Source organism: Meles meles, chromosome 1 (genome assembly GCF_922984935.1).
Source record: "Meles meles chromosome 1, mMelMel3.1 paternal haplotype, whole genome shotgun sequence".
Lineage (NCBI taxonomy): Eukaryota > Metazoa > Chordata > Mammalia > Carnivora > Mustelidae > Meles > Meles meles.
The window spans coordinates 141,995,892-142,007,537 of NC_060066.1; the positions used below are offsets into that span (position 1 = coordinate 141,995,892).

The 11,646-nt window shown below is 40.9% G+C and overlaps 1 protein-coding gene across 1 annotated transcript; it reads left to right on the forward strand.

Annotated features, from left to right (window-relative positions):
* The first annotated feature begins 437 nt into the window (after positions 1-437).
* LOC123952498 (dolichyl-diphosphooligosaccharide--protein glycosyltransferase subunit 4) lies at positions 438-871 on the forward strand. The gene has a single exon (XM_046021752.1). It carries the CDS (start codon positions 505-507, stop codon positions 616-618), a length of 114 nt encoding a protein of 37 aa, XP_045877708.1. The 5' UTR covers positions 438-504; the 3' UTR covers positions 619-871.
* Positions 872-11,646: the final 10,775 nt, after the last annotated feature.

Below are 11,646 nucleotides of genomic sequence, written 5' to 3' on the forward strand. Positions count from 1 at the left end.
GTCAAACTACCAAAGTAGTAGAATACATGATTGGTTTACTTTAGATAGGAATGGCAGAAAAAAAAAAAAAATGGGTCATAGTGAACTATGGATTGAACAGGATTCAATAGTGTAAAAAAGCAAGTGTGATATTAAAATAGCTAAATCAATCATTATATTGAAAGACCTAAGTAGAAGTATGGCGTATAAAAACAAGTGGAGAGTCATCTTCCTGGGAAGTCAGTTTCCTAATCGAATACTGTATCTGTTAAAGTTCTTTGGTTCTTATTGGCAGAAACAGACACTGAATATGATTTAGGATGGTTTCAATTTAAGTAATAGAAAACCCAAATCTAAGTGACTCTAACAAGAAAGGGAATCTATTGCTTCATATAACTAAAAAGTTCAAGTTTCAGACCTCTTTAAGAATGTGGTTTCTTGGCCCTTGCGCTACCGACTTCTGGGCCGGGACTCCTACCTCCAGCTAGTACGCAGACCGTGTCGTGGGGAGCCCAGCTGATTAGGATGATCACAGACGTGCAGCTCGCCATCTTCGCCAACATGCTGGGCGTGTCGCTCTTCCTGCTTGTCGTTCTTTATCACTACGTGGCCGTCAACAATCCCAAGAAGCAGGAATGAAAGTGGTGCTTTCTCCGCCCCAGGGTTCCAGGACATAGTCTGAGGCAAGATGGAGGGTATGAGGGGCCTTCACACTTCACTTCACCCCTCTACCCATCACAACATACAAAGCAACTACACCTGGATTTTTTCAAACAACTTTTATTTCCTCAAAGTCTTCCTTAACCCTATGGAACAAGAAGCTGCCACTGTGTAGGGCCCAGTATAGGGGTTTCTTTTCAACTCCCTCCCCCCAATATAAAAATATAGATATTAAAAAAAAAAAAAAGAATGTGGTTTCTTTGTTTTCAACACAGTTATCACAATGTTGGCCTCATCCTGGAGCTAATTCTTCTTGTAATGGGAAAATAGATTCTGGTACTGATGCAACTAGGTTTTCATGCTTCAGATCCACTGAGAAAGAACAAGTTTTAAGATAATTCCCACAGAAGAGAGAGTTCCCAAAATTGCCAACAAAGATGTCTTATATCTGGCCCAAATTCTGTTATGGCCCATGGCTGAACCCTTTGCTGTGGCCAAAGGGAGGAGATGTGATAATTAGCTTGAGTCAATCAAGATCCACCCTTAGAGAGAAAGATGAAGTGGATTCCACATGAAATCCATGGCTGGTATCTCCAGGCCCTGGTAGGAAGAAGCAAGAGGGGGCGGGTTGCATGTAGGAGAAAAAAACCAGCCAATGTCTGCCACACTCTGAAGCAGGAAAGGATGTTTTGTAGAAAACCTGGAGGGTAGCTCCGCCTGATGCTTCAGCTTCCTGGGGGAAAGTCTAGAGAATCCACCACAGGCATAGGACAGCAACTAGGTCAGCTTCTGGAGCCTAGGGGCTGAGTAACAGGGACCAGCTAATAGTTATTTCAGAGCTTGCTGCCAGAATGAACCAACGGATTGTTTTTAGCCTCTTGTTTTACTCTCCATAACAGTTAAATTCACACTAGTGTGAGTTGGCCAAGCTTGGTTGATGTGCTCACAACTCAGCTAAATCTGGTCAGAAAACCTTGACTGCTGATCCCAAGAGAACTGTTCATAGTGGAGGAGAGATAATTATCCCTGAGGACACTGAGGTCGTTTTCTAAAGAAAGGGGGAGAGGAGTCTGGGTTGCCCCAAAACAACTGTCCACTGCAAGTATTATATTCCAAATACAAATGGGGTAAAACAAACTTAGAATGGCAGAATTAAGAAGATAATTATAGGACAAGCACTTTTTAAAAAAGATTTTATTTATTTATTTGACAGAGACAGAGATCACAAGAAGGCAGAGAGAGGAAGGGAAGCAGGCTTCCTGCTGAGCAGAGAGCCTGATGAGGGGCTCGATTCCAGGACCCTGAGATCATGACCCGAGCCGAAGGCAGAGCCACCCAAGCACCCTGAACAAGCACTTTTTGACAGGAAATGTGCTACTTAAGAAATTTTTGTGGAGCTCCTAATGCTTGCTATATTGATATAAAGATTTGTATGATACCTTCTCTACCTTTCTGGACAAAACAGTGAATTTTAGAGCTAGGAGCAGAGAAACTGAAAGTTCATGCAATCTGACATCTTATTTTTAAGGTAAAGAGAACAAGGTAAGGAAAGGTCGAATCGTGAATTTTGACACAGCATTATTCTGAACTATCTGCGTCTTTCTCCGATGCTTTATCTACGGCTTAGTTCTGCAATGGTCATAAACAAAATCTACTTCAGAGAAAGGACCCAGAATTATCTCAGCGTGGAGATAAGGCTGAGAAGTGATTGGAATGTCTTCTTCTTTATCATCAAAAGGGGCAGGTCAGAACCCATTGTTAAGACTTCAGTGGTTCGAAGTCACGTCAACACAAGAGTTACCAGTTGGCAGAACAAGAACGTTTGCTCCAAGGTCTTTCAGTAGATACATGGTGGCCGTGAAGACTGTATGCCTGGAGGACTTTCTTTCTTTCTTTCCTGAGGACTAAAGACAAGCTAAATGAAAGTAAAAATAAGATAACTACATATGGCTTCCATACAGTTATACCCCCAAAGAGAAGGGGGTGTAAGGGGCAGGTTCTCCGACTTCTAAAGGTCCCTTCTGCTCCTCAGATTCGGCACCATCGGTCTCTTTATTTGCATTTTAGTTCGAGAAATGCTTTTTTTTTCATCTGCTCCTTTTAATCCGTTTGCTACTGTAGTACATTTAAACATCAGCAGATGGGGCCCTTGGTTCCTTTGAAGAATGTCAGGCTTGAATTTTGTTAATGTCTGTGGTCCACATGAATTTTTCTTGTTGTTTTACAGCATGTTAAATTTGCACACTTTATAGTTCACAAACCTTTATTTAATCAGGAAAAAGAAAACTCACTAATGACAAGGAATTCCTTTTTTCTCTCTTCCACTGTTCTATAGGGATAAGTTAGATCTGTTTACAAATGGAAAAATGAATATAATGTGATAACCCAGACAACAGCATCTTTGAAAGGACAGGAGAAGCAATGTCAAAATTAATCTGTTGTCCTTAAGTCAGGAAGCTGTGGGGGAGGCATGGGACCACAGGTGATAGGTCACATCCCAGTTCCCTTCATTCCAGATTACTTGCTTTTTGCTTTCCTGAATTTCATTTTAGGAAGATATTGTGTGAACTGCACCAATGATCATCGTTTTTTTAAGCACTTACCAATGATCATCATTTTTTTAAGCACTCACCAGTGATCATCATTTTTTTAAGCACTTACCAATGATCATCATTTTTTTAAGTGATGTTTGTCAACAGTCTGTAAAGAGAACAACCGGTCTTCTGGTCCTTACACCTATTCCAGCGGGTACGTTGCTGCTTCTTCAGCATGAGATCTCTTCCCAGGAAAGATGGCATAGCCCTTGGAGGAAGGAGTGTGGTTTGCAGGGCAGAAAAGATGGCAGCATTCAGTCCTCCTGGAGTCCTCACTTAATTTTCTGCCTGGCTTTTTAACTGGAACTTGCTCTGAGAATTAATCACTGTTTCTTTTGTGTCCCCCAAGATGGGATGACCCAGAATTTTATTTTTGGCCGAGTACCATGAGATATCCAGAGCAAAAATGTGTCCTATGTGTGAAGCTTCATTATGTAAATACTTATTTCAGTGTGCTTACTGCATCTCCTATTAGTATGATTTAATTGATAGATTGAAGGCATCTTCCTTTCTGTAATTAATATTTGTGTTGTAAATAAGCTCTTACGCTTGGACAGATCTTAATAGCAGATTTAAAACCCAGTAAGAAGACTAAGGGCATATCACTGAGAGAAGAGATAAAATTGGGCCTCCTTTTTGTCATTATTCTGAGTTTAGACAAATGGGTCTGTTTTCGAAGGGACTGACATCTCTTAAGAACTGATATTTTAGCTGGAAAGAGCACCTATATATTTAAGGTACATTACAGATCACGCTCATTTCCAAATTCAGGTCCTAAACAGCTCATAAATCGCTGAGAATGAAGTGTCTTCATTGATAACATTCTCTATATTTTTATAAATTTGCAACCTAATGTGGCAAATTGGGATGCAGTTTGCAGATTTAGGATTTACAGAGTTTACACCGATGAGACTAATGTATTACTTCTGGGTAGAGATGATGTTTGCCCGTGGTTCGCCTGAAGCCAGTTTTAGGGAGGAATTGTTCAGTTCTCCTCTCCTTTTGTGCTGACATGCTAAGTGATATATACGGAAATTGTGTGCACTACTTGTGCCCCAGTCTGAAGAACTGCTTGTGGGCAAATTTCATTAGTACTTGATTAGTACTTGTGCTAATTAAGCCAGGCACAATTTTGCCTCCAGTCCTAGTATGATGAGTTAAGGCTGGACTGAAAATGTGGCCCTCAATGCATATGTTGGAAGCCCATAAAGCCCATATAATCCCACAGAGAATTCTTACTCGACTCCCCCATTAAGGGGCTGAGAAAGTGGAACAGACCCCTCCGTTTCCAGTGCAATTTGAGTTCACCCAGATATGTGATATGCTAATGTTTAGATTAAGCAGATGGCAAGGAAGGCAGTTGTTAGTTGAGGATTGTTTTCCTCTTTCTGCATATTATTTTCAAACAAACAGCTTAAGAGGTAGGTAACTCTACCTCCTCTCTTCCCTTCCCTTTGAATTAAAAAGAAAGAAAAAAAAAAAAAAGAAGTTAGAAATCCCTGGTTATATTATTATCATTCTACGTGCCCAAGTGGGCCCATCTTAATTCGGGATATGGTGTAAGAGTGTTTTCCACTGTTTGGTGAGTTTTCTGCTATTTTTATCATTTCAAAGAAAAAGGAGATGGGGCTTGGCTGAGGCAAGGAAAGAGAGGAGGTGAATTTAGAAACAAAAGCTGCTTGGAACAGAAGAACAGATGTTATGCCTCCATGTCCTTGTCTAATTTCTCCTCAGGGTTTGGCAACGCTGGCCCCGATTCTCGATTCTCCTGCCTTTCTGTGGTCCTCCTCCTCCTCCACCTCCTGCCTTCTCCCAGAGCTTTTCCCCCATACTACTTCCCTTGCAATTTTGGAGTTTTCCACATGAGTTTGTTTTTTTTTTTAACATACATTATGATGTGGCATCTTGAGTCACTTTATTAAAAAACCTTCAGTAACCTTCAGAATTCCTCCGAGCTTGCTCAGCCTCTCACAAATGAAAAGGTGGAGTTTTAAGTATCAGGTTTATCATTTATAGAACCATAAAATTTTAGAGCCAGGACCAGACATCATTTCATCTCACTCCATTTATATTTTTAGTAAGAGATTTTCAAGGCTCTGGAGTGGCGGGGAAAGGTAGAGGTAGGAGCACAAGGGGCAGAGACAGAAAGAGTCACAGAGAGGTGAAGTTTTAGGAAGTTTTGGGTTTTTTTGTTTATTAATGCATTTCCTTTGGGGAAAGGTGTAATAGGTGTAAGGACCAGAAGACCGGTTGTTCTCTTTACGGACTGTTGACAAACATCACTTAAAAAAATGATGATCTCTGGTTATGGAAACCAGAGACCACGAAAAAAATATTTAACTGCTTTTCAATGATGTTTGAATGTTAGACAGACCTTTCTTTGAACACACAACTCCTCACTTCCATAGGTTTCAGGGCCAGATGGCTCTACTGGGTTAAGTGAACAAATCTGCAAAACCTACTCTCACTTGCACCCATTTTCCTTCTTCACTTACTGGGAAAGTGTCCCTCCTTTCAGCCAAGACCAGGCCCCTCACTGCTATCTGGGTCTTACTACCCTTCCTGTGTTCTCAAGAACATTAGTTACCTCCAGCCCTTTCCTACTTTGTCAAGTTGTCCTTCTCTATTAGATTATTCCCCTTGACCTACAAAACTCAGCATGCATGATGCCCAGACCGTGCATTGCTCTTCTGGTGTCCCCTCCATTTGTTTCTTTTTTTCTTTTTTGAGATTTTTTTTTTTTTTATTTGACAGAGAGAGATCACAAGTAGACAGAGAGGCAGGCAGAGAGAGAGAGAGAGAGGGAAGCAGGCTCCCTGCTGAGCAGAGAACCCGATGCGGGACTCGATCCCAGGACCCTGAGATCATGACCTGAGCCGAAGGCAGCAGCTTAACCCACTGAGCCACCCAGGTGCCCCCCCTCCATTTGTTTCTTGAGTGTTGTCTGTCTTCTCAATTTTCTTACCTCCTATTTACTCCAACCCATTCCAATATGGCTTCGGATCCCTTTAATTCATTGGAACTACTCTTGATGAGGCAATAAAATTTCTTGGTAATGACATACCTGGCTTATATTTTTCTGTTTTCATCTTTCCTTTTCACCAGCTGCCTGAACAATAGAACAAGGCCCCAGCCCCTCTTGAGTAAACTTCTAAGTTTCCATGATGCCATATTTTCCTGTTTTCTTACAATCTCGTTCTCTCTTTTGGTCAGAAACTAGTATCTATTTTATTTAGTGAACAAATTCCATATAAGGTGTAATACTGAGTCTGGTATAAAGTAGGCTCTCAAAAAATATTGGTTGAATTAGTAAATGCGATAGTTTCAGTTTAATGAGCTTCATGCTTTTTACTCTAGAGATGAGCTGTGCACTAGTTGGTAGCCACTAACCATATGCAGTTATTTAAAGTTAAATTAATTAAAGTTAAATAAAGTTAAAAATTCCATTCTTCAGTCATACTGGCCAGATTTCAAGTGCTCAGTGGCCACCTGTGACTAGTGGCTACCGTGTTGGACAGTGCAGATTTTTAGAACGTTTTCATCATTGCTGAAAGTTCTATTGGCTGATGCTGTCCTAGAAAGTTTAAATTCATGTGCAGTTTTGGAGCATGGGCCATATAAGTTATAAGGTCACAGAGAAGTGGGCAAATGATTAGATGATTCTACAGTACTAAAAAAACACACAGAATAAATGCTCAGCTAAGATAATGAGATATTTTAACCATAATGAAGCAGGGGAGTGTAGTATCCTAGTTAAATGCATGGGATTGGTTTTGGACAGATTTGACCTAGTCCTACCATACCATTTGACAGCTGTATGTCAAGAGCAAGGGTTCCACCCATTTTGCTCCTCTGTATCTCATTTGTTTTACCTGTAAAATAGGGTTAATAGGGGTACTTTCCTCATAGGGTTGTTGTAGAAATTGAAGAGATTGATATACATAAAGCATTTAGGATTGTTCCTGGCACAAAGGGAGAGCTCAGTAAGTGACAGGTATTCTTCTTCTTGGCTATTGTTATGTATATCTTCAGGATGCAGGTGCATGTTCACACATCTGGTCTTCTATTTCCTCAGTGCTCTTAAGCCCCAGTGTCTTTTTTTTTTTAAGATTTTATTTATTTATTTGGCAGACAAAGATCACAAGTAGGCAGAGAAGCAGGCAGAGAGAGAGGGGGGAAGCAGGCTCCCTGCCCAGCAGAGAGCCGGATGCGGGGCTCGATCCCAGGACCCTGAGACCATGACCTGAGCTGAAGGCAGAGGCTTTAACCACTGAGCCACCCAGGCGCCCCCCCCCCTTTTTTTAAATAACCTACCAACAGTGGGTAAGGGGTCACACATACTAGGCAGATATGTCAGGAGAACAGGATTAGAAATGAGAGAGTCTTGAAGAGTACGATTTACCTGGCAAAGTTTGGTACAGAATGAATGGAATCTTCTAAGAAGACGCATTTTCAGCTTGGATCTCTGTATCTGCCTTGGCCACAACTCTGGAAGGTTTGCTGGAGTAGCTTCCACCAGGAGTCTACATGCTCCTCCTTGATAGTTGTTCTCTTTGGGCTGACAACACAAGGAAATGTTGTTGTTTTTCTTCAGCTAGAGAGTGCTTGATGGAACGAGGGACATCATAGATTTGCCAGTGCTCCCTAGTGGATCTTAGGAGTTTCTTTATGAAGGTATTGTCCAATCAGTTCCCTGTAACATGTCGATAACAACCCACAATTTTCAGTTTCATTGAAGGAATGCTGCAGAGTTAAACTAACCTGTCTTTGCAGGGACTGACAGTCTCTGAAGAAGCACTTCTGCAAGTACTTGTCGCTTGCAGTTTGACATTTCTGACTCCTGTGCCCCATTCATTTCTGAATGAATTCAGAAATTCCTTTAGGAAGGATTTACATTTCACAAATTTTAGAATAGTTCTGATTATCATTTGTAGTCTCAGATTTAGATTTTCTTTCTTATTAGAGACTTACTCAGCCCAGGTCAGCAGTAGTTTTCATGAAGGGAATTGGTGTGCCAAGTTTAAACATAGAAAGTGGCTCTGACACACCTGTTTAGGGATTTACTAATTTCACAAGTGCAGTAATTTGAGCAAATCACATGTGAAACACTTTTTTAAAAAGACATCCCTTAGTCGCAGGAGCCCCCGACCGCCTCTGTCCCTACCCTCCACAGCAGCAGACCCAGCTGCTACTGGTAGATTCCACTAATGAGCTGCCGCTTCTTTAAAAGTTCTTATGGTCAGCTCTTTATACGTTAAAGTGTTTTAATTCTACTTGATATCTGCCAGAAACAGAAGATTGACTCAGTCTTGCATTGTTTTTTGTTTTGTTTGGATCTGACCCAAAACGACCAATTTCCATATCTCTAGCTTTCCCATTATCTTCCTGATCTCTGTGCCTGCTTTGTTCACTAGGTTAGGACTTGAAACCCATTGGTTTCAACTCCAGCCGGTGTCCCTGTGAAGCCCTCTAACCTACCTGATGGCACTGTCACAAGGGGGACAGCTAAACATCTGCAGATCATGGCAGACCTTGTCTGAAACCCAACTCAGAGGTTGCCCTTCTCAAGGTGGGTTATCCTTTATAAATAACACTATACTGTCTAGGCTTTAACCACACAAAATTAGGGTTTCAAATGAAATCACAGAAATTTTAACTGGGCACCTCAAAAGGTGGTTTCCTAAGTGAAAAAAGATTAGTAAACCCTGTCCCTTTCCTGTGATAGTTCCATCAATACCTTTTAAAAATATAAAAGGTAATTTTATGATTTGACATATGTGGAATGCTCTTTATATAGACCTAGGAGCTTAAAAAGATAAAATGCTTCTCTCTCTTGCTGAATTAGCTGATGAAAGAGAAGGAAGACTGACCTACAGCAGCCGGCTTCCTATGGGGAATATATTAAATACCCCCATAATGAGAATGTTAGTTCCAGGAACAAAGCGTTAGTTCATTTAAATGATTATTACTTTGTCGTCTTACTTGCTTTTTTTTCTTTTTGCTTCCACAGTTATTTTTTTGTATTTTTCTTTGAGCCACTGTTTCCGTCCTTACCAACTATTTACAATTTCTTTCAAGTGAGATCAAATGGGATTGCACTTCCTGTTTCGTGGGGGTTGGCTCCGCCATTGAAAATTATGAGTGCCAAGCACAGAGAATCGGGTAACTAAAGGGAGATTTCTCCCTTTAGAAGGAAAAGCTGCATTTTAGTTGAAAAGGAAAGACAATGCAGCTGTTTTGAGTAGCTTACATCTTTAGAAATGCTAATGAATGTGATTGAATTTCACTGAAAGTGGGGCTGAACAGTTCAAGTCAAAAAGAAAAAGGAGTTTTGAGGAACTAGTTTCATTTAGAGACAAAGATCTTATTTACAGTAACTTTCTCCTAAGGTCTCCATTTGCCGTGCTCCTAATTTAAAAACACAGAGCCAAAGCGAAAATGTTCACCTAAGCTTTTGGCTCTTATCAGTTTTCTCTGAATGAATGCCTTTTTTTGGGAAAAGCACTGTTCTCCAGTAATTACAAGTTCAGGAAATTTGGTGTCAGATTTTGCTAGCCCTTCCTCATTTAACTGAATAGGGCTTGTGAAATGAAGAAACAAGGCAGGCAGGCAAAAGGGGGCACTTGCCCCCCCCCCCCCCCCCCCCCCCCGTGAAGAGCTGGTGGTAATGCTGGAGGGAACCTTGAGAGCAGTGGAACTGTGTAATTACCTAGGATTACAGTTGAGATTCTTCATTGTACATGGACTTCTAAGGATAACAGTTGGTCTATCCATCCAGGCAACAAGCTCTCCATTTTGTAGGGACTTGGAGGGAAGTCTCAGATACTGTTAAATAACAGTAATTCAACTGAGTAACTTTGAAGATCTAATTGGCTTTCTTCAACCATTCATGAGTTGGGCAACATCCCCTCTAGCAAGTGGAAAGGAGCTCCACCAAGCTGTAGAAAAGGAAAGGATTTTAAAAACAGAAAGGAGCTGGGAAAAGGAAACTGTTAGCAAAAAGTGCATTGTTCTCAGCAAGGTCGCTTCCTAAGTTTCCTTCCTGGGAATGGAAGGGGTGTACTGGGCAGATTATCTCACTAGCGCTGACCAGGTATGTCGACGTGATAAAGGTTGCTTACCTTGAGGATTGAAACTGCAGTTACGGTGGGTATTCCATTGTGGTTTCTGGAGGTGGGGTTTAGCACAAGGACTCCATTTTGGGCTTGCTTTCTCCATTTTAACAAATATCTACAAATGGTAAGCTTAGGGTGTTGTGTATTATTAGGCTTCCTACAGAGAACGTGCTCATGGCGGGGTAGTAATGAAGCATCCGAAATCCAAGATGGCGAGAAAGATGGAAAATAGGAGACTGTAGAAATTTCTGATCTCAACTCAGACCCATCTTCCTGACTTCTGGCCCATGTTTCTCTTTCAGTCATGCTTTCCTTGTCTTTTTCTCCTTCTTTTCCATTCCCCGAATTAGTTCAGTGTCAGTAAAATAAAATGTTGAAATAAAGAATTTGGAGGGGTTGTTTGTATCTGTCTGCCTCTATCATCGTCAGGGTTTTTGCCTGTCTTTTGTGTTTTGACACTAAAGGAACCCTGATACAACAGTGCCTGGCCCTCAGTAAATGTTTTGAAGGAAGGCAGAAGAAATCTTGCTGGTAACTGGCTATTTCATCTTTATGCTACCATTAGGATCTAGTTGGAGTATTATAGCTAGGGACACCTGGTTTCGAACAGGATGACATGGCCTCCTTGGGCTTACACGTGATAAGAGCTCAGTAAGTACTGAAGGAAAGAAGGAAGAATGGGAGGAAGGTTAGAATCAGCTCCAGGCAGGCTGACACCAATCTACTTGTTTAGGTTATAACTAAAATACTGTTGATGAGCATGCTGTTATATCCTCCACATTAGGTATGTAAAATACTCCCTGCAGTCTGGACAAGTGCATTTCTTAAAAATAAGGATAGCTTTGCTTTATTGGCTTTGAATGTTAGGGCTGCAACTGTCTCTTTGACAAAACAAGCATTTTGGCTTTCGGTAGCACTGTGGTGTTATATATAGTTGTGTTAAAAGATGAGAATATTGATGAAGATCCTCAGAAGAATGCCTTTGGGTAGGTAGAAATATTTAATTGGAAATATTTGTCTATATTATGCTGAAACTTAATCTGAGTAAATTTAAATTTAAATCTACATGTAATGAGATTTTACATTTTAGATTTCCTGCCTCGGAGAAGTGGTTTCCATTGGACCAAAGAAACTTTTTCATTTCTTTGTCCATTCATTCACTCACTGAGCAAACACACGAGAGTCTACTCAGCATAAAACACATTGTGATAGTCCAGAGGGGAGAAGAAATGCATCCAGAATGATTTTCACTATCTTTTCAAAATGCACTCCATCTTAAAACCCCTGAAGTCTCTTAG

What these genes read in the sequence shown, in the direction of transcription:
- LOC123952498 (XM_046021752.1), top strand. Translation starts at nt 505, where the DNA reads ATGATCACAGACGTGCAGCTCGCCATCTTCGCCAACATGCTGGGCGTG.